The sequence below is a fragment of the Serinus canaria genome, chromosome 1, assembly GCF_022539315.1.
Source record: "Serinus canaria isolate serCan28SL12 chromosome 1, serCan2020, whole genome shotgun sequence".
In the NCBI taxonomy this organism is placed as follows: Eukaryota; Metazoa; Chordata; class Aves; order Passeriformes; family Fringillidae; genus Serinus; species Serinus canaria.
In genome coordinates this window covers 54,102,510-54,125,854 of record NC_066313.1, presented here as the reverse complement: position 1 = coordinate 54,125,854, position 23,345 = coordinate 54,102,510, and the positions used below count along the sequence as shown (strand labels likewise).

Genomic DNA, 23,345 nt, shown 5'->3' with positions numbered 1-23,345 from the left:
AACACACAAGCTCAAGAAAAGCCCCCAGTGTTTTATTAGGAGCTAAGCAAAAGTAAATTAAATTATTCACTTTAACACTAAAGCAGCCTTGCCACATTCTTACTAATAACCATTGCTCAAGAAATGTTGGTGAGAAACAGATGGGCTGGCAGGACCCAGATCTTGCTTGTGGAGTAGGGAAGACAGCAATACCTCATTCTGACACATTAAGGAAATGCATTGCAGATAATTCTCTTTAAGCTCATGTTATAGAAAAAATATGCTGAAGACAGCAGATTTCTCAACACTTGGAAGGGACAAGACAAATCAAAACAACAAAAGTTGATGTCAGACTTCACAACCATCTGTCTGCAAAACACAGGGAAACCCTGAGATCCCATGGAACTTCATCTCTATTGCTCTTTACTTAATTAGATTTCTTGGCTCAGCAGGTTCAACAGGAAAACAGCATTCCAATCCAGCATGCTTCATCCAGAGATACTCCTTACCACCTCTCCTCCTCCTCTTTCCTCTATGAGAGTAAGCTACACTTTAAATACAAGCTCTTTCTTCAAGATTTTAAGCAGGATACACAATTAAGCAGCACAGCAGCTAATTAAGAAGAAAAATCTCAACTCTGCAAGTAATTATTTATAACGGCTGAAAGAACAAGCAAGACAGGATGCAGCATGGAAACACACATATTAAATCACTGCAACCTAATTAGGAACAAACTATTAATGACCTAAAAAGATTCATTCTTAGCTCTGATTGGAGCTTCTAGAATGAAATAGGTTTTTTCCTGTCGCTGTAAACCAAAACTGCTTAATAGCTCAGACTCCCTCTGGTGTCCCTCTTTTCTGTACAATGCAGTGTTTACTGTGAGTCAACAATAGACCTTCAGTACTAAACTGATGCTTTGCTGGTGACCCAATTAATGCTGCACAAAAGTTCCAGCTGGCTTTCTCTCTCTGCCTGCCTCCAACCACCACCCCCCCTTTTTTTTTAATTAAAAAAAGAAGGATGCTCATAGAGCTTTCTCGCTGTACAAAGAGTAACAAAAGCCACCCAGGTAGTCATTCTACACCCATCCATCACGGCTAAATACGATGCCCACAGAGGGCTTGAAGCACCAAGACGAGGCACTACTCCATCTAGTGGCCTTGGCTCAGACAGTCCTAATCCCATTCCGCCTTTTCTGGTTGGTGCCTGTGACTACGACTTTCTGTCCCTTGATTTTACTGTGCTGCAGTGAGCAAAGGCTTTCTGCAATGCTGTATCACAGCCAAATCAGTCACCTATAAAACCAACTTCAGATCCTTCAGAAGCTCAGCAAAACCATCTCAGGCAGAGCATCACCCTTACAATTAAGTGTAGATAAAGGCTGCTGTGATTTGCAGCATCCACTCCCCACACAAACAAAATCCGTAATTTTACATTCAATTCCCACTTCCCTAATGTTCTAGTAGAGTGCATACTGACCTATGCACCTTAAACATCATTTCAACACTTAAACCTCAGCATCAGCTGCTAAACAGGAACTCTCCTGAACACTTCCCAAAACAGGGAAGTGTATGAAAAGTTGAAAATGAGTAGTAAAGCCTCTCTCAGAGACTGCATACAAATATGGATCTTCTTCCTTGAAGCTACCATTAGAAAATTAGGTCACCAAACAACCACAACAGTAATATGTAGACTAAAAGCTACATATAAAAACAAATAAAAACCAAGGCCTCAAGCATCTTTTGAATAAAAGGAAGCCTTAGAATGAAAACTAATCTAGCACCAAAACTTGCCTAATCTAACACCAAACTTATATTTGCAGAGATCACAACTAATTTCTGTCTGGTTAATGATGGCATTTTAAAAAAGGGATAAAATAATCTCTCGTTTCTCTACCAAAAAAGCTTTTTTTTTTTTTTTTAAGAACCTATGGATTATTTTCATTTGTAAAAAATGAACAGCAGGTGCAACAGTTGACTGCTGTGATGTGCTGACATAGTGGTAAGATACCCTGTTGCCTTCTGGAAATTTGCAGAAAAAGCTGAAACCATGTACAAGGAAAAATTGAAACCTCCAAGAATGTAATTACACGGGGAGAAATTTTGCTTCTCCATACAGGAAAAAATGGGTGGGAGGCAATCAAAAAATTCTACAATAAATTCCATTCATCTTTCTTTTTCAACAAAAACAGTGTAAAGATATATTAAGGGAAGTGAAGTTCAAAGCAAGAACACATTAACATTGCTTTCTGACATGGATGCAAGGTGAATACATTAGTAAGATTCCATCAGACCATCAGCAAGATACCATCAGGGTTTTATTTTCACTAAAAAAACTCCACGTGACTAGTACACTGCCCTAGGTCATCACCACTGATCTCAAAATTAAATTTATATCACTTCCCATTCTGCATACAGGACTCTTGCTCATGGAAACAAAATTCATGCACTGATCACTTGCAAGACTATTCTAAATTATCAATAGATGTGAGGAAAGTCTGCAGCATCTCTCTCCTGCTGGGAAAGCTGCTGAGAAAGTGTGGATCTTAATCTGTTGAACTCTGAAGGGAAAAAAAAACAAATCTGGGAGATAAATACTTCAATCCTGGTCTAGATAAAAGTCACACCCTGTTACATCACAGGATAAGAAAAAGTGAGAAATACTGCTATATAGGAGAATTTTACCTTGCACCCTGCATACAATGTAAATTAGTCTACCCGAGAACAGTATCATTCATAGTTTTTGTTCTCTTTCATTTGAAAAGCATCAAGCAACACAGAAAGCCATTAAAAAATTAGGAAAACTCCCTGGTGTGGTCTACTGGGACAACTTACCATGGGGAAATGTGCACACAGTATTACGAGTATAATCAGTACAATAGTTCCAGATTTTTAAGCCATTAAAAACCACCACACAAACATTTCTGACCTAAAATGTGATCCGTGGTGAGGCTAAAAGGAATGAGATATTCGCCTAACCTGGGATACCACATCAGGCATCTGGGAAAGCTGCTTCCTTCTCAGCTGATACCTTGCCTTCTATTATAATCTTTTAAATTATTATAATCTCTGCAGCTCACACTGTCCTGGCTCATGCATCCTGACACAGACCACTGCTGCAGGAGTTTTCCAGGGTCAATGTGACAGCAGAAACAGCAGTTACGTGCTGCTCCTGCCCCTCAGCTGTCATCTCATGCTCACACAGGGAAAATACAGTAAAACAAATCCATAGGCCACAAGTCTTACCTTTTTCTTTCTTCTCTCCATCTAGCAATCTCTTCTGGACTATCTAATTTTATTCTTTTAGCACCAGGTGCATGGGCCTAAGGAAAAAGTATTTCACAGGTGTTTAAAAGGGGAAGGAAAAAACCCACAAATTAAAAAAGAAAACATCATTATGTCAGGTATAGTGGTATCACTCTGTTTTCATCTCCAAAACTGAGAGAGACTGTACACAGAGATGATAAAATGATTCCATTAAGGAAAACCCCATAGTATTTAACAAATTTTCATCCACAATATTGTCTTGAAACAGATTCTCCTCAGAGGTGATATATTTTCTTTCCAAACGAATGAAAGGAAACCTCTGAAGAATGAGAGAAAGGGCTATGGTAAAGGTGGCACAGATTCCTATTTTGGGCCCAGAGGGTTACCTACATTCTTCCAGTGTATCTGAACAATCTTCTCATGGGCACTGAAATTGCAACCTTCTTCTGAGCACTGCAAGATAAGAGGGTGAATTTAAAACATACCAATTTACACAAATTATATACAAGCTTTTGAGCACACTTCAAATAAACTCACTGCCAGTTGCCTGTACAGTTTGTTGCACAGGCTCTGTAAGTTACCCTGTTTGCTAACAAAGGTGATTGTAAAAACAGCAAGCAGGGATAATGTACTTTTATATTTCATCTGGTTTTAGAATAACCAGTGTAGGCAATGTATCTGATAACTGAAGAGAAAGTGAAGTTTACCTAAGATAAAAATTTGCAAGACTCTTCAATTTCAAATTTCGATACTTGCAAATTTTGATAATTTTTTAACAAATGAAGTTTTTTAAATGTTTCCACACAAAAACTGTACATGCTATAGAGGTGTCAATGAATTAATTCCTACGACTTAGTAATACTTCACAAGAAAAACAGTTTAAAAGGTTTCAGTAATAAAATCAAAAATACAGCTGAAGCCTCCCCTATATACAGCATTCATAAAAAAATCCTCCACTAATACTTGACAAAGCTCTGGAATCTCATTCCTATGTCTTCTGTTCAAAGAGTGACTACAGCTAACTGTTTGTCAGGCACAAAGGAAAAAATCAAAGTATGAATAAAAGAAGCCAAACTCATTAACCTGTTTATGCTGTGAAATGTGTTCATCGTACTTCTCCTGGTTTTTATAGCCACGGTCACAGGTATCACAGTAGTGAGAGAACACTGGCTCTTTTTTCTTTTTGGTCTGAACAAAAAAAAAAAAAAAAAAAAAAAAAAAAAAGAAATAATCTCAGGATTGCAGTTACAAGATATAGATATTCCTGTGTTTAGTTAGTCATGAAACGTTATTAGTATTTTTGTTAATAAAGCAGTTACATGTTTCAAAAGTTTCAATGACAAGCTAACATAATATAATTAAATTCCAATTACTTATCTTCTAAGCAAAGTGTCTAAACTCAGCTCTTCCCACTACCACCTTTCAATCAATTATTGCTTCTGCAAACACACCAGTCTGCAGGCATGGACTTCAGAGGGCTGTGAGATTTAAGCTAAAGCCCCATGTCTGTTCCCTACCAAGACAGACCATGACTGTTCTCCCACGACAGGTACAAGTTCAGAGGGCTGCACAGACCCTGCCTTCTCCCACTACACACATCAGCATCATCTGGCTGGCTGGTCTTGACCATGTAACAGAGCACAAGCAAAATTTAGGTCATTGGGCATCACCACAGTAGAGCAACATAAACTTGTATAAGAATTGGGTTGACAAGTATCTTTCAAGAGTTACAGATTGTCACATGTTTGCTCTCTTCTAAGGGCAAGCAGGTCAGACAGGAGAATGGGATCTCTATAGTACCTTGGAACAAGTCCCATAAGACTGACACCATCACAGAATGCTTTGGGTGGGAAGGGACTGTCCAAGATCATCTGGTTCCAACCCACCCCCACCATGGGCAGGGACAATCATGACTAGATCAGGCTGCTCAAAGCCCCATTCAACCTGGCCTTCAACACTTCCAGGGACAGGCCAGTCACAGCTTCTCTGGGCAATGTGTGCCAGTACCTCATCCCCTTCATAATAAAAAAAGTCTTCCTTATGTCCAATCTAAATCTACTCTTCTTCAGTTTAAAACCATTACTCCTTGCACTACCACTACAGGCTGCACTATGAAGTCTGTCCCAGTCTTTCTCCTAAATTCCCTTAAAGGATGATGTAGCTTCTACCTAAAGCCTTCTCTTCTCCAGGTTGAACAACCCCAGCTCTCTCAGCCTTCACAGGAGAGGTGCTCCACCCTTAATCATTTTCGCGGCTGGAAAATTATTAGGACCCATGCCAACATGTACATGTCCCTCTTGCACTGGGGACCCCACTCCATACCTTTGGCTTGTTATTTTCTTCTGGACAATGTTTACTAAATGCAGGCGCTTGCTTGCCCTGCCGTTTCTGAGAGAAATTACCATTTCCACCTTCAGAACAGAGGAGAAAAAAAAAAAAAAAAAAAAAAAAAGATGAGCCATTCACAAATACACCTGGTAAAACACCTCCCCCCCCCGCGCCCCCACCTCGGTGGGCAACAGAGAAGGATCCAGGCAAAGAGAGGGCTGCATGACCAACATGCTTGGAGGAGAGTCCTGCAGCCCCAATGGTTCAGGACAGCCCCGGGGCCCCTCCCTGCGTGGGATGGGATGGGATGGGATGGGAAGGGAAGGGAAGGGAAGGGAAGGAGCCCACAGGCCCAAGAGACGGCTTCTGCCCTGCCTCGGCCCCTCACCAGCGTGCGGGCCCTGCGGTCGCGCTCCGTAGGCCGGCGGGAACCAGGCGGCAGGCGAGCTGTAGCCGTGAGGGGGAAGGAAGCTCTCGGGCTGCGGGTAGCTCTGAGCAGGCGGGTAGCCCTCGGCGGGCTGGGGGTAGCCCTCGGGCTGCGAGAAGTTCTGGGCAGGCTGGGCATAGCTCTCGGCAGGCTGGGAGTAGCTCTCGGCGGGAGGGATGCTCTGGGCGGGATCCGAGTAGCTCTCAGCGGGCGGGTAGGACTCGGCGGGCTGCGAGTAGCTCTTGGGCTGCGAGTAGGTGTCGGCGGACGCGTAGGTGCTGTCGGGCGGCGGGTAGCGGCCGGGCGGCGGGTAGGGCACGGGGGCAGCCCAGAAGCTCGTGTCCCAGGAGGGCGGCGGGCAGAAGAAGGGTGGGGGGATACCCGGTGGAGGCAGTCCCGGTGGGGGCGGAGGGTACCAGGAGAAGGGGTTCATGTCTTGCCCGGAGAGGCCGTCCGGGTGCGCAGACCCCGCTCCGCGATGCTCTCGCACAACCACGTGGGGCCCTCCGGTGGCGGCCGCTGAACGCGTCACGTCCGGGCTGAGGAAGGTGAACCGTCCCTCCCTCCTTCCTTCCCGGCGGGCGTGGCGTCATCCGGGAGCGCCGCAGGGGCGGGAGCGGGGAAGGGGAGCGGGACGGGGAGGGCGGCTGGGCTGCCCCCCGAGCCGGCCTCGCCATGGCCCGCCAGCTCATCGGCCCCGCGCTGCCGCCCGGCTTCCCGCGCCGCGCCGAGGCCGAGCCGGGCGAGGACTTCAGCCAGGGTGAGAGCACGGGGACGCGCCGGCGGTGGGAGAGCGGGGCCCTGCGGCCCTTGTGCCGCAGCGCGGGATGCTCCGTGGGGACAGAGCGGGCCGGTGTTCCGTAGCGTGAGGTGCTCTGCGAGTGGGATAGAGCGGCTCTGCAGCCCGTGTTCCGCGGCGCGGGGTGCTCCGTGGCGGGGATAGCGGGGCTCCGCAGCCCAGTGTCACAGCGCGGGGTGAACACCGCCAGTGCGGCGCCTGGATGGAGCTAAACTCACCGGGAGGGTCTTACAGTGACTTTTTCGGGGGTGGGGAACCACAAAAAGCAAGCGCTGTATGCGATGGAATGCTAAAGATATGAAATACTGTAAAACCCATTCCAGAAAAATACCGCTTTTAGTCACTTAACTTTTGTCCCGCTCAAGTCTCCCGGGCGCTTTGAAGCCTGTGCTATTCAGCAGCTCCAAGAGTGCAGTTAGCGGGTAGGAAAGGAGGCTCGGCCGGTGCAGCGTGCTTTCCTTTGCCGAGCCAAACCACCTCGTCAGCTGTGGTTTTCCAGGCAGAGTGCCTCAGGATGTGGAGCAGAGTGCCGGTCAGTGGGGCTGTGGTGCCTTTGCTGCCAGGGTGTCTCATGTCGAGAGCTGTCACATCCGAGGTGGGATCCCACCGAGACCAGCTGACTGCCAGGCTGGCTCTTCTGCAGTGGAGCTTAGCTTCCGCACTAAAATTCTTGCATGTTCTCTGTCAGTAATATCTCTAGAAGCGGTACTTTGAGCGTTTGTACTCCTTGCCTTTAATCCAGGTTCAAAGCACTAGTTCATATATTCAGTTTCTAGTATTCGGTTACTCCAAAGAAAGCAGCTCTGATGGGAAAGGTTTGTCGTGCTTGTCTGCTGTCTAATTTTTTAATCCAGAAGAGGGAGCAATAGCAAGCGGGACAAAGCTGCTGCATCAGCTGACACCATGGCAACATCAAGATCTGTGTCCGGATCTCAGCCTTGTGCGGAAGTCCTGACTGCAGGAGCTGGTGTTGCCTTTCCTGGCCATATCTGTGTTAATGGCTTATTCACTTTCCATCAACACACTGAGCATGCTGCAAGTATCTGTATTGTGTATGAACAAAACAAGTTAAACTTACCCTTAGGCCGTGGGTTTGTGACATTGGGTGTTTGGCAGTGTCTAGTTTAGGTTAATCAGCTGAGTTTGTCCCCTCTTTGTCCCTGTGTAAATCAGTTCCCTCCTATTACAGTTGCTCTGGCACCTGATCCAAGATCTGCTTGGAAATTCCTGTGTGAAGTGGGTGAAGGAATTTATTTGCCTTTTAAACAAACAAATAAAAACCCCAAACTCCAGCTACTAGTAGGTTGTTTGTTTTTATAATTTTCACAAACTTTTTCTGACTTAGTCTTAGGGCAGCTTAGTGTCCCTGCTCACCCCATGAGGCAGACTGCTGCAGTGCAGAGGAAGAAAGGAGAGCAAGTACTTTGGCATAACACACTTTGCTGTACAGAACTGCAGCTCCGTCTGGAGCCCTGCACCTGGAGTGACAAAAATCACACCGTGGGGCTGCCACCAGCACCTTCTGTGCTGCAACACTTGCTGAGTCTTGAGTCAAATGGGCCTAGAATTTGTTCTGTAACAGTTTCTCCTGTGTGTTCTAACTATTTTAAGAAATGCTTCACCTTTGAAAGCTGAACAGCTTTTCCAATATTTTTCTTGTCACAGTAGTCTCACTGATATTTGAGCTGCTCATTGCTTGTTTTGAAGAGCACTGGTCTATTTTTAGTCTACTTTCAAAGTTTCTGTCTCGCAACAGCAAGAAAGTAGGACTTTGAGCAGTCTGTGGCAGAGAAGACTCTTAGGCACAAGAGAAGGCTCTCAGACAGACACAAGAAATAGGAGAGTGACTGTGTATGATTATGATTGGATTTATTGCTAATACATTCCTTCTGGGGACAAGCCACCTGGGAGCTCTCTGCAGCCTTGGGAGACTAGTTGGCCCAGTGTCCAGCAGCATTTTATACCCTTGTGCAGGCTGATGTGCACCACAGTCAGTAGCAAATATCTCAGTCCCCTTGAGCCCCACTCCCACCACCCCTCTGGATACAAGCATCCAGACACTTTGTCCCACAATACCCACTGGCATTCTTACCACAGGACAAACCACATTGCCTGTGGTGTCAGGTTGCTAATAATACGTCTGTGACGCTTAACTGGGAGCAGGATGGAAGCAAATGGTAGCTGGACAGACCCAAAAGCTCATCCCTACTAAATCCTTTACCTTCTTCAGCTTGTCCAGCCCATGGGATGCACTTATTTCCTCATTCTTCACTTCATGATGGTGCTTTGAAGCTGGACTAACTGTGTTCCTGCTGGAAGAATTGTACTTCCTTTGGCCCATTGTCCCTGCCTCTGGGCTGTCCTTGTACCAGCAGGAAAGAAGTGCTAGGGAATGGCTAAAAATAACCAGAGACACAGAAGGGAGTTTTGTCTGTTTCAGCATTTAGGCCACATATGGATGTGTTGATATGTCTGAGTTGATCTACCACTGTGCTGGAGCTGAAAGGCCTTGTCTGTCCTTGAGAGCTTCCCAGTACATCTCTGATGGTGTGGTAGCTTGCTTAGAATCCCCAAATACAGCAGAAATAACCCTAACAAAACAAAAAGTAGTTTTTAATTTGGTTTCTGAATTGAATTGACTTAATTTTCAGGCAGATAGTCACAAGAGCCACCTCATTAATAGAATGGTCACTTCTAGTACTGTGAAACATTCAGTTCAATCTCACTTGGTTCTGTTTCTCTCCTCACTATCCCCATCATTTTCTTATACATTTTTGTCCCATTGTTCAGTTCTGAATTGTTACAAGCTCTGGTTACTTTGTCATTTTTCTGTTGCTCTGCCATTGCTACATCCATTTATCCTCCTCACCTCATTAGGTTTACTTTCCTGACTCTTTGAGCTCTCCTCTGTTCCTGCTTTCATCTGTCTTTTTCCACTTTTCTGTGGCTTTAGGGGAATTTCATGGACTTCTGATTAGATCTTGGCCTCCCTCCTCACCCTTTTCTTTCTTTCCTCCCAGAATTTACAGTTAGCAAATTCCATTCCTACCTTTCTGCTCTTTCTTGTGGCTCCCCAAACCATCCTGATCCATAGCTGTATATTTGCCTCTGCTGATTGTTAGTCTCAGTCAGTACCATGATCATATTAATTTTTAATCCCAAATCTCTTTCCCCTCCATTTTTTTTCACCATGTCCAATGACTTTTTCTTCCTCAGGCTTTAAATGTGTTTTTCCCTTCATTAGTCAGTCTCAGTCTCTGTTTAATTTCTGGTTGTCCTGCTTAGGCTGCAGTTCAACTAACAAACAGTTCTTTCAGGGGAGACCTGTGTTTTGCAGTGTTATTTTTATGCCTTTTAAGTTCCCTGATCCAGCTTATTGCATAGCCCATGCAAACAGTTTTGCCAACATAATGAAGAGGAATTGGGATAAAAGTATGTGTGTTAGCCCTGGTGTTGAACAGCATGCCAGTGGGACCAGTCTCCTTCCTTAAACAGTTTTGGTTTTACTAGTTCTGAGCAGCTCACAAAACGACTCCTAATTTCTCCCTTCCTCTCTAGTATCAGACTCATCAAATTGTATCTGTGTTTGTTCCTTCCACTCCAAGTCTTTTCTTTTGCATTTAGAGCAAATGAAGTCTGCTTGCATGATGTCAGGGCACCAGGTGACTGGAGAAAGCAGTTGTGCAGGTTTTGTCTGGTTTTTAAGTGTTTTTATTCTAGTGGTGCTTTTCGTACCACAAGAGGAAACTTCTTGATAGCAGTTTTTATTCCTGATTATCATTAATCTGTTTCCTCTTGAACTTATTTTACCTTTATAGGCTAGGGTGTTGTGTTTGGGTTTTTTCAGGGTGGGAGAAGTGGTTTGTTAGGTTTTTTTATCCTTTCTAGTGCTGAAATGGATTTGTATGTCCCAGTTAAAGTCTTTTCCATTAGAACAGGAAACAAAGAAGTGGTAGATCTGCCTGGGTGCTTTGTAACTAGTCTTGTGCAAAACATGATTAAAAGCTTTGTGAAGCTCACTCCAAGGACTTGATTTCTGCCTAGCCTTTGTCAGCTGACAATGGAGCCATAATATGCATTAGGTTGTATTTTGTACTATCAAAAAGTTGTAGTTCTTCAACTGAAGATCTAATTTCCTGGTACCATTTATCTTTTCATCTGACCCTTGACTATTCATAAAGGGAACAATATCTTTTCCTCACCAAAGCACCTCTCTGTCCTGCAGGTCTTGTACTCAGTGCTTGAGATATTAAGAGCAGGAATGGTGTCTGTGTCTCAGGATGTTAAATCATCAGTAGAATCAAATCTCCATTACATGGCAACACGGGCTGTTTGTACTGTGTTTGTGTAAATGGGTGCCTTGCCCTGGATTGGGAAGGCCTTTTACCTGGGAACCATTGCTGGTTTTTGCTTGCTGGAGCTGACCCCTTGTTGATCGAGCCTGTGAGCGTGTCTGTGTTAGAGGTCTTGTTTGGAGGGCATTTGCTGTGAGGGTCAGTGACTATGCTGCTTCTGGACCCACTGCACATGGTGCTATAGCCAAATAAATCTATAAAGATCAGTGTCTGTTTGTGGGCACAGTGCCAGAAGCAGCCCAGACCCGTTAGCAGTCTTAGTGTCTGAATTTTAATTTTGCTGCGATATTACCCCAGAGCTTGAAGGTTTTGCTGGAGCATGAGAGCTCCATCCACTGACCTGGCTTTCTGACAGCAACTATTCTTTGAATTCATTTTCTGAGTGCCTAAATCATCCCTTTTTCAGCAGAGTACTTAAATCTGTCTGTGCTGTTCACATTTAGCTGAACTGGGAATAACCTTAATCATTTAACCATTCCCAAAGCAGGCTGGCAATTAATTTAATACTTTATGGTCACGAATAGTCCCCTTTAATAATTTATGGTCTCCCATGCTGTGTATGTACAGATGATGTGTTTCTTCACTAGTAAGCTTCAAATGCTTCATTAAATTGTTTCTTTTAAATATACTGGTTTATGCCACATCCACTGTACATTAATTATTACACAAAACAGGGCTTTCTACTTCTGTTCCAGAGATGTTCATGTAGTAATGGATTAGCAATATCCTAAGTCAGAAAAGTTCAGGGTAGGTTGTTGACAGAAATAAGGTGCTGAAAGAAGTGGCTTCTAGAAATTTGTTTACATATCTTCTCTAAATGCTGGAGAGAGCAGTGATTAAATTTGCTTAATTCCAAGTAAATATGTGTTTTGGAAATGCCATAGTAGATCAGATTTATTTGAAACATTTGGTAGGTATCCTTATTTAACCTGGTCTATTTAGAAGGGGATTGGAACTAAATAATCTTTAAGGTCCTTTCCAATCCAAACCATTCTGTGATTTTATGATCCCAAATAACTCTGGATCTTCAGTTGCAGGACCAGCACTGCCTCCAGACTACAAAAGCAACTGTAGCTCAGAAACTCCTGACAGTGATGATGACTCTGAATCTCTTCCTCTACCCAGAGACACAAACAGAGATTCTGAAGAGGAGGCAGAAGGAGATCCAGCACTGAAGTGAGCATGTTTTTGGGTTATTTGTATATTTACAAATTGTATTTCAAATGTTATATGTCTAACTCATGAAAAAGGGACAATGTTGTATAAAAAAAGGTAAACTCTGTACCTGTGTAAAACTTTTGATTACATGTTCTGCATGTTCTTCATGGCCAAGAATGTTTAGCTGACCTGTTTGACACTCTACAGTGGAATTAAATTATGTGGGGCAGTCAGATCTCTCTATTTATATGTTTTATTTTAGTTCTGCAAATTTGCATGTTTATTCTAAGGACAGACACCACTTACCACGTGCCTAAATATTTGGTACTTGAGTTTTTGCCCCGGTTTTGGTATACTGACTCTCTTTGAGAGGCCATAAGACGTCTTTATGGACATGAATTTATGCATTCAGTTAAATCAACTCTAGTGAAAAAAACCTGAATTGTTTAGCAAGTAACAGGAGTCTGCAGATGCTCTCATTTGTTGGGTTGATTACTCACAATTGCTGTGTTAAGAATTTGTGTGTGTTTGCTCTAAGCCTTGTATAAGAGACTTGAAGGCCATTATGCCATCTTAATGAGTGCTAGAGTAATTATTATTCAATTTTTTTCTTGTTTTCTTGGTCAATAGTTTTTCAGCTAATTAGAATTGAACAGCAAAAATACTACTCAGAATGCAGACAGCATATAAAAATGGAGAAAGTACTGAATTTTAAATTACTTTGTGACTAGAAAATGGTATTTCAACATTAGACTAAACTTCTTTCTACAGCAAAAGCATTCTTAATGTTGTTTTTAATTTTTTTTTCTTTTTTAAATGTCAGAGCATTTTTAAAGTGAGTCTTATACTCGCAATTTTTAATTGCTTCAAATCATTTTGGATCCTTTTGCACTGTTTCCATGGTAACAGCAGGGTATTTAGTACAGAAGACCCTATGAAATAATTTTATGTGGGTTTTTTTTTCCTTTTAAAAATGTAGATAATTGCTATGCTTGTCAAGGTAATTATTAAGTGAAATTTGTATTTGCAGAAAGCCAAAAAGAATTCATGAAGATGATGATGATGATGGCTTTTTTGGGCCAGCTCTTCCTCCTGGATTTAAAAAACAGGATGACTCTCCAGAGAGGTAATTAAAATGGAATTATATTCGGATTCTTTTCCTCAAAACACAATTATTTTAGATTAAATGTTTTGTGTCACTATTACAGAACATTTCAGTTGTGCACTTGAGATTGAGATGATTAGAGGTAATGCTTCCTCCATGTTCTGAGAACAAGAACAGCATTCCTTTGAAACAGAGTACCAGCCCTCTAGGCCAGGTTGGAAGGAGAGTAAAAGAAATAATGCAAATTTTCTGAGATGTATTTCGGATGTCAAATTTCCTCCATTTCTTTTGATAGGTCTCAGATCAGTGGAGAAAAAACAAATTATAGGTACCAGGACCTGTAATTCTGTAGTGTTCATTCAGGTCTGTGAGGGACTGAGGCAGTGGTACATGTGTGGTACAATACCATGTCCTTTGCTAATGCTTCAAGGATTATTGTTCACATGTCTCCAGGTACAAAACTACTCTGAACACTGTAGGTTTCTAGAAAAGAGGCTGTCAGGTCTACACAAATAAACATTCTTTATGGTCTCTATCAGGAAGCTTTCCATTTGATTGCTTACAGTTATAAAATACTCTGCCCCCCAAAATATTATATAGATTTTCTATATAGAATTCAAACAGTGTCTCACAGCCTTTTAGTCTTCACATCAATCTGGGCACTTCCTTCTATAATTTGAAATTATAGTCCATAGTGGAATTGGTGCTTCTAAGGGGATACTTCCTGATGAGAAGTACAGAAGTCCTTGATCACTTTTATGTTCCTCAGAGCAATAGGAGTTGGTAGATAAAATAATACTTGCCTGTCAGGTATGAGTTTTCAGTTCCAGGAAAGTGACTCAATTTACTGTTGAGCTATGTGTGTAGTATACCATCTCAAAAGACATTTCAAAGTTAATGCTTTTTTTTTTTTTTTTTTTTTTTTAGTTTGCATAAATTTTTATGATACTTGGCAGCATAAAATTTATGTAACTAAGCAAGAATTTGTGTAACTAAGGTTATTTGGAAGTATCTTTCTCGTGTGCATTTGGCTTCACTTTGCTGGAATCAAAAAACTCTTTTGTAGTTGTGGGTATCATGTTCAGTGGGATCATTTGGTGCTTTGATGGTCCCAAAAACAACTATTTTTTTTCCTTTTTCTTGTGTTGTGAATGCACAAAATAGGATTTTAATTATAAAATTTACCAGGTCATTAAAAATAATGTATTCTCTATTAAAAAACTAAATGCTTTTAACTTCTAATATCAGCAGAGGTAGCCTTCTTACTTTCTTGATTTTTGACATGAATACTCATGGTAAAATGGAAGAGGAAGGGGCCATTCACTCAGGGGTTGGACTTGATGGTCCTTGTGGTTCCCTTCCACCTCAGAATATTCTGTGACATTGAGGCAAGAGTCTGCTCTGTGTCTGTGATAGATTAAAGCAGTAGAAGGCACTTGGCACTCACTGTATTGTTTTTTCCTACCTTGCCATACAGTTGCTCCTAGCACACACTGAGAAAGCAGATTGAGGAGAGCTGTTTTGCACCCAGCCTGATTCCCTGAATAGGTGGGAAGAGTGAGATGTGTGGGAAGAGCCTTGTCTTTTTTCCACCCCCGCACACCTGGGAGTCTGGGAGGCGTGTGAGCTGTGCAGGGCACAGACACAATGCTGCTGTCTGCCTGCTGCATTGCCCTTAGCCTTGAGCAGATTGCCAGCTGCCAACTGAGCCATGAATAATTGAAACAAATGCAGGTCGTTTGTTTCAGTGTATGGACAGGCTGTTTATCAGTTCTGTGTGACATACTCGTTCTTTTAGGAAAGCTTTTATTCTCTTACATCTTTTCCAGACTTGTCAAAGCAACATGTTCATGATTGGGGCAGCTCGTGTGGCAACCTGCAGCTTGTTGGAAATGGTTTGAATCATTCCAGCATAAAATATAGATATATATGAAAAGATTTCCTTCAACTTTGAAGATTATATTGCTGTTTATCAGTGTTAGGTAGAAGTGCAGCACTCATAAATATTTCTGAAGTGTTCACACATCAAGGTAAAGAATAAAGATGATCTTAAAAATTTTTATGTTATACATCAGAAGAATGCTGAAACAGCCATCTCGAAATGTGCATTAGCAAGGACTTCCAAGTCCGAGAACAGTCTTTGCCATGTATGAAATGCAATAGTCCTTAAATTAACGCTTAGTCCATAAGTTTGGGGGGTATTTTTGACATGGTAACAGGTACTGAAGTTACCTACAGCAGTAAAATGTGTTTACCAGTTATTTATTAGTAGTTAAAATATTATTAGAGTCAATGTATTATCAGAATTAAAATATTGCTAGTATTTAGATTCAATTCACCTCTTCAGAGACCCTTTGGACATCCAGGAAACTGACAAGGATCATGTCACCTCTGTATTGCTGAGGAAAGACTGAAGAGATATTCATGTAGTGAGAAAGAAAAAGCATAAAGAATGGAAAGGATGGGAAGGAAGAATATGAAAACTACTTTTCTGTTCCCTAAAGGGCCTTTGAGCTGTGACAGAATCAAGACAGAGCATTTGGGATTGGTTCTTTTTCACAGGCTGCAGAGATACAGCCCACAGAAGAGATGTTCATACATATATATTTCAGTAGAGAGCTTTTTTTTATAGTTTGATTTCTCTGTCTCTCCATGCAGATTAAAGGTACTTGTATACTAAAATAAAAGATTCTTTTTGCTATATCTGTAGAAGTTTAAACTCTTTAAATTACATTAGAAATTTAAAACATGGTCTTAACAAGAAAGTAGTCAGGAAAGAAGGAAGATAAAACTGTAGCAGCTAGGTGGAGATGGAACTTCAAAATTATCCTAGATTTCTTGCCTAGGTTTAGAACCTCACCAGTGGCCTTGTCGTGGCCTGAGCTCATAATTATTGCTCATGTGGGCATATCTGTGGTTGGTTCTTCAGGGAGACTTTGTGTCTTTTATTTCCCCTCTTTACACGCTGGCAACAATATCACTACATCAGGGCTGTCCTGATTAGATTAAGTGAGATTGAGTAAAGGCCATAATTAGCAAATTCAATTCAGGAGCTGTTACATTTAATAACCTAAAGCTCACATCTGAAGGTCATAATAAACAAAGTCTACTCTTATATTGTGAGAATACTATCAACTAGATATCTCTTCAGGTGACAGTTGTTTAAGTTTTTAATTAGTTGTCATTAGCTTTAAAGACTGTTATGGTGGATTATTAAGAGGAACGGACATTCAAAAGACTTTCAATACAGCAAGCACAATTTCTTTGAGCTCAGTTTGTAGTAGTCTTGTCACCACTCAAAAGAGATTCTCACCTTTCTGTGTTTGTGGAGACAGCTGATTACCATTTCTTGCAGAGCTGTTGCTTAAAAACAAATCAGTGAAGTTACCTGGACTACAAAACTTTACTTCTCTTTCCCATTCCAAGGTAGAATAAAATCAGAGCAGTTCACTGTTTCTGCTTATTAAAGGACAAAGAAACTGAGGTGCAAGACAGGAAGAACAAAATTTGGTTTGTTGATTGTGAAGGAGGAGTGTATATTTGTCTTATCACCTTTCATTGCTCTTGAATGTGGTGAAGGAAGCTAGGAAAGAAAAAAGTGGATTTCCTTGACTACATGCTGCAACTTTCCTGGTTGTGTCTTTTTTTTTTTTGCATCAAATCTGTCTGCACAGGTCCTCCTGGGAAATGGAAGCACTCTTATTCAGTTATTTTTACAGTATGTGTGCGCAGGGGCACACTTGGTGTGGGGAGGACGGAAAGTCATACTTCTCATTGATGTTTAACTTTTATTTTTATACTGATCTATTTTTCCCCCTCAACTGACAAAACAAGATTTTTTTTTTCCCTCTGCTGTCAAGGCCCATTATAGGTCCTGCATTACCACCTGGCTTTAGGAAAGCTTCAGAGGACACCAGAAGTAGCAGATGTTTCATAGGACCGTCTGTTCCATCAGAATCCCGTCCCCAGGTTTGTGCAAAGAGAAGCCCTTTGTTTTAGCACAGGCTATCTGAAATGGTTAAACAAGCTGCAGCCTGAAAGAGACTACCAGCCACTTCTCAGGATGACAGTTTAATTTTGGACCATAAAGTATCTGGCATATTTTTGCTGGAGTCAAATACTTGAGCATAAATAAGCCTTTAAAAAAAAAAGAAACAAAAAAGACTGGCCTGGTTTGTTGTGCTTTTGTTGTTAAATAGATGGTGCACTCACTGAACACAAGCAATCTTGGCATCCTAAAGTACAGGCAGAAAACACATCTTCACCTCCTTAAAGATGTTTACTAGTGGCTACAACCTTTAAATAAGTTTATCCAAAAGAATACAATCAAGAATGGCATTACAGTGTCACTAAATTGTTCTTAGCAATTGCAGGACAATACCTGTAACTGGGAGTGAGGTGCAGGACAGTGACACTGATGTGCTTTTTAGGTTCACGCTCTTTTGACTTTTCTGGTCATGTTAGGTAAAAACTAGGTGGAAGTTCTGGTTGCAAAATAATGCATGTGCTACTAAAGAGCAATGAGGAACAGGAAGTGTGATAAAACACAGCTATGGGGAAGGTTGAACTCCCTGAACATGGGCTTCCAGTACCATTCTTAGGGATCCAAATTGCCTATGGGAGGGCCTGGCAGGTAGGGAGCAGCACTTTTAGAGAAGGTCGTACTCTTCTTGAGTCAGGCAGGAGACCCTAAGACACCAAAAATGGTGCTGGATACCAATGCTTAGGCAAGTGAATCTCTCTCATGCCGTGTTAAACTGAATATTTATTCCTTGGGAGAATTAATGGTTATTCTGTTTATTTTAGAAACACTTACATTTTTACATTTAACTCCCAGATACTATGGGAGATGCTAGACACGCTAGGAAGGAAGGATGCAAAGACTGCTCTGAGACTTTACTTTTTTGGTTAGCAGTTGCAAAGCGTATAATTCTCCAGCCTCCTACAGTGAGTGGTGTTGTAATTCATCGTGCAGAAAGATTATCTGACATTTCTGAGGTACTCATCGTCTTATAACTCCAAATAATGATTAAGCAATTTATCATACTGACAAATCTCTTGAGGCAGAGATGTCTGCTGTCTGCTTTTATATTTTGCAAACAAAAAAGTCTCTCTTCTCATAAATACATTTTCTAGCATCAGCTTTTTTACAGGTATTACAGAACTTACCTTTTTTCTCTCCCTAATAGTTATCTTTTTGTTACCTCTTCCTAATAATACTCTTTTTCTTATTTTTTAATATGAGTAATTTCTTGTTGGCTTTTAAAAAAATGTATTTAATTATTTTGTATTCAAGTACATCTTTAGAGGCATGCTGACTCTTCACTTTGCTTTAGTGAATCTAATGACTCACCACCTTGTGTATTCTCAAGTGATGTTTTGTGCTTCTTGGCTACACAGCCTTGTCATCCTACTCCCATTGCTTTATCACACACAGTCAGACTGTAGCAAAATCCTTGCACTTTTGTAGATATTGGGCACCTTAGCTTTGTTCTCAGGGCACTGTGGCATCACAATTTTCTGTCTAGTTTTGCTTCCATCCACATCTGTACTGTTTGAACTTGGAGGGAGGCACTAGTGACCTTTCTGTACAGCCCCTGGCAAGTAGGAAGATTTTTATTGACATCTAGTCCCTAACAAATTTTGTTTTTTAGCCCTTCTCCAAAACATTCCATAGAATAATGCAATGTCAGAATCATGGAATCATTAAGTTGGAAAAGACCTCCAGGATCGTTGAGTCCAACCTTTGACCCATCACCACCTTGTCAAATAGACCGTGGCACTAAGGGCCACATCCAGTCATTTTCTGAACACTTCCAGGAATGGTTACTCCACCACTTCCTTGGCAGCCTGTTCCAATGCTTCACCCTTGCAATGAAGAAATTCTTCCTGAAGGGATCCATGAGGGATTGAAGAAGTGAATGACAGGGCCAAAGGATTAGTTGGAGATGCTGTACTTGCAGGAGCATACTACCATGTGTGCCACCAGTACCCTACCTTGCACTTCATTCTTTCTGACATCCTTACAGCATCTGAGCTCAAGACAGTTCTTGCAGCGTGAAATTGTGATCCTTATTAGGGAAATGCACCCAAAAGTTGCTGGTGATGGTAAAGCCCAAAATATGGAAGTTGTATGCTTGTGTGTTCCAAGCTCACCCACAGCCACAGAGGCCGCGTGGCTGTGTGCAGAGCAATGTAAAGTAGCAGGGCTTTGTGTGCCGCCACTGCCTTTACCAGCAGTCTTGCCTCAGACAAGAGGTGCTGCTTTTGGCAAAATGGAGACAGAGTATCCGTGTTCAAGTGCTAGAACAGGTCTACTCTGGAGTTCTAATCCCGGTTTTTATTGTCTGGGAAATGCATTGCATTAGATTTATATGCTCTTCTAGACAAAGTCATTCTAATTCTATAAAGCTGAAGTGTTCCTTGATGCTCTTAGCACTGTGTTTGAAAGAAATATTTTATTTTTGGAAGCTGACAGATAGTAGCGAGGACGAAGACAATTTAATAGGCCCAATGCCTGCAAAAGGACCAGTGGAGTCTGATGTGGCTAAAGAGTTTGAACGCAGAGCTCAGAGAATGAAAGAAAAGCTTACTTCAGCAGACAGCGTGAGTTGGATTTCTTTATTTATAGTATTTAGTTGCTGGAGTGCATTTGTCTTTCTCTTTGCCTATTTCTGTGTAAACCTGGTTGCAGTTCTACTTGTGATGCTACGTGTGTGCAGGTGTTAAAGAAGAAAAGTCTATGATTTCTGCTGGAAGCCAAGAGATTCAGACAGTAATTTTTGATTATGCTTTTTTCACTCTTCCCTCCCCCCCTACTTCTTTTGCAAAGGATGAACCCAAACAAGTTACCAGGGAATCGTGGATGACAGAGCTTCCACCTGAGTTGAAAAGCTTTGGATTTGGCCCAAGAACATTCAAGAGACGAGCTGATGACAAATCAGGTGATAGATCTATTTGGACAGATACTCCAGCTGACAGAGAGAGAAAAGCCAAGGTGAACATTTATTTATTCATTCATATACACTTGCAGGCGGTAGGTGTTACTGTTGTTCTGTGAAAACAAAGTAAAGATACTGTGGGTTGGTCAGTGAAATTTTCTTTCCCAGATTTTTCTTTGTTGTTAAAATTTACTAATTCAGGCTTAAAGATAAAGGCAATAAAGTAACAACATTAAATAACATTGATATGCATTTATTTCTGCTCCCTTTTGTCTGTTGTCAGATACTCTGTATCAGTTCATTGACTTTCCAATTAGCATGTCCAGTTTCTTCTTCCATCAAGCTGAGTAGAAAATATCTGATAGCCTCTATCATGGCCTTTACTTTAATTAAATCTGGAGGGTAGGTATAGATTTGCTTGCTTTTTACTTCAGACATTCTGATTACTATAGCATGTGATTTTCTTCTACTCATCAGGAAAGAGAAGAGGCAAAAAAGTCAAGCAATAAGGATAATGAAGAAATGGTATTATCTGGGAGGGACAAGAGGCTTATTGAGCAGGTGACTTCATACAATGTAAGTGTAATCATAAAATACTTCCTCTATTTCCTTTAGTTCTTCACTTCTCTTCTAGTGCTTCTGGTTTCCATGGTGATGCCACTACAGTTTTCACTTTTAGTGCCCAAACCTACTGCTGTTTTAAGACATTAAAATGTTGATCTTAATGCTTTTGCTTGGCATTAAGATCAACAAGAGCAGGATTGGGTCTTCTGCAAAGTGACAGAATTTGGGTTTGTGTATATTGCCTCAGTTTTAGATGGTAATTTCCTTCAATCATGCTCATGTCAGCCATGGTTGCTGGGACCTTAGTTCAAATATTAGCTTGCTTCACCCAATTACTGACATCCCAAGAATAAAACAACAATGCAAGTTTAACTTTTAGGCCAACATATGCACTATCCTAAAAAAGGGTTGATGGGCTAAACAGGTCACTGCATTAATTACCCTCTGTCATTAATTACACTAACTACTCATTACAGGAACTTCACCACAGGTCGTTTTTCTCCATCTCTACAGGAGCAGATAATGTTCACAGACAGATGTTGATTATTAGAAATCTGAACTCCATGTCATATTCCCTCTCACTTTTCTGTCTGTCAGCTCTGTGCCTCAAAGTGTGTGGATCACTGCCTGCCTTACAGCTCTTACTTCCAGTTCTTCCCTGATGTATGACCTGAACTCTTATGGAAGGCAGTCTTGTCTCTTGAGAGGACAATTAACTTGGAAATCACATCTTTGGCTTATTTTACATGTTTATCTGATAATTAATATATTTGTAATTCATTAACTCATATGTTTCTCCTGACTTAGAGACTTACAATTCCAGAGCTATTAGCATTCTGTATTAAGGTTCTTCTTTAGTATCTGTTTCTCCTATCACTATGAATATAGTAGAATAATTTTCATGTGAAACTATGGGTTTTGCTCTCTGCCATTGGTGGAATAAAATATACAGAGGCCTTTGCTGATTCTAAGATTCATGGAGTTGTCTCAAAGTTTAAGAACATTGTTTCTTGGGTTGTTTTGTTGTTTGTTTTTTCTTTTTTGTTAAATCATCTGTTTTCTGATTTTCAGGTGGTTGTTGTGGCTATTTTTCTTTTAAAGTTTTTTCCTCTATTCTTTCCCCGCTAACATTTAACATTTACTAGAGCAGATTTCATTCTTAATGTGGTTTCTTCTTTCAGTGCTGATACAACATACATTCTCTGGTGCAATTTGTCAAGCTGGTACAGTTACATCATGAAAAATATCGTCTATTTTCCATGAGAATCCTTTCTTAACTCCTACATAAGCTATTATTTGCATTTGTGTTGTAGTAAGTGTTTGCACAGGAAGTGAAGGAAAATCATGAGAAAACAGAGCTGCTCAACTTCTGCACTTTTTGATGAGAGATTTGGTTTAGATACACAAATGCACTGTACCTGAATAGTTGAGGGGCCTTATGGTCTTGGGAGTGCTAATCCTGCTCCTGTGTGAAATCAGCAGAAGTTTTATATTGTGTTCGAGTTGGATCATGCTCTCTTAAGAAATCCAGCTAAAGCCACTGAGTTGGCAAAACACATGCTCCAGCTCAAACCTGTGACTTTATCCTGTGGGCTTTCAACAGATGATTCAAAATTAGGAGCACACATTTAAAAACCCATTGTACTGCATGAAAGATTGAAAGGGTGTCTAGCTTGTTCCTGCCCCTAAAAGTGACCAAATCCAGGTGCTTTGGGGATGTGTATAGGAAACTAGGCCTGTACTTTGAGCTAACATGGTATCTTCATTCTGCCAATAATGTCAGAGCAACTTTTATATTTCTTTTACATTATGTTTATAATTTATCTGCATTTTCTGTGAAGATTCAACAACATCATGGCTACCTACAACATTATGGGCATCTACATCAGTGAATTATTAGTATTTTAGCCTAGCCAAGATTGCTCACACTTTCTACTCCGTGTGTGCTAAATTTATCATTCTATATCCAGCTACTAAGCTGTCTTCTTTTTCTGGAATTTTAAGCCTTCCTGACTTTAGTCTTTCCATTTGTATTTTCTGTATGTTATTCTTTAATACTTTGCTTCCTCTTCCTCCCCATTTTTTCCAGGAGTCAAAGAGGTCAGAGTCTCTCATGGACATCCACCAGAAAAAGCTGAAGAGCAAAGCATCCGAAGAAAAGAGCAAACCTCAGGAAAGGAGGCCATTTGACCGAGAGCAGGATCTCAAAGTCAATCGCTTTGATGAAGCACAAAAGAAAGCTCTTATAAGAAAATCCAGAGATCTGAATAGTAAATTTGAGCACAGTAAAGGCAACATGTTTTTATAAGATGAAAGCATTAAGCTTTTTTGAAGTCCATTAAAATTTGAATACTTAATTTTTGTAAGTATTTTTCTGTAAATATTTGTATACAAAATAAATATCCTGATGTTTAACTATT

The 23,345-nt window shown here is 41.1% G+C and overlaps 2 protein-coding genes across 2 annotated transcripts in view; one reads left to right on the top strand and one right to left on the bottom strand.

Moving 5' to 3' along the window:
• Window positions 1-6,627, bottom strand: part of NUFIP1 (nuclear FMR1 interacting protein 1) — a 21,255-nt gene extending 14,628 nt beyond the window's left edge. The window contains 7 exon segments of the mRNA XM_050971997.1: window positions 3,228-3,304; window positions 3,639-3,701; window positions 4,332-4,436; window positions 5,571-5,659; window positions 5,965-6,463; window positions 6,466-6,509; window positions 6,512-6,627. Of these exon segments, the coding sequence (XP_050827954.1) occupies window positions 3,228-3,304; window positions 3,639-3,701; window positions 4,332-4,436; window positions 5,571-5,659; window positions 5,965-6,463; window positions 6,466-6,509; window positions 6,512-6,596 (962 nt within the window). The 5' untranslated portion in view covers window positions 6,597-6,627.
• On the top strand, window positions 6,598-23,345 carry GPALPP1 (GPALPP motifs containing 1). The gene is made up of 8 exons (XM_009102963.4): window positions 6,598-6,763; window positions 12,189-12,333; window positions 13,346-13,441; window positions 17,281-17,389; window positions 19,892-20,026; window positions 20,253-20,417; window positions 20,839-20,937; window positions 23,015-23,345. Exons 1-8 carry the CDS (start codon window positions 6,679-6,681, stop codon window positions 23,231-23,233), a joined length of 1,053 nt encoding a protein of 350 aa, XP_009101211.2. The 5' UTR covers window positions 6,598-6,678; the 3' UTR covers window positions 23,234-23,345.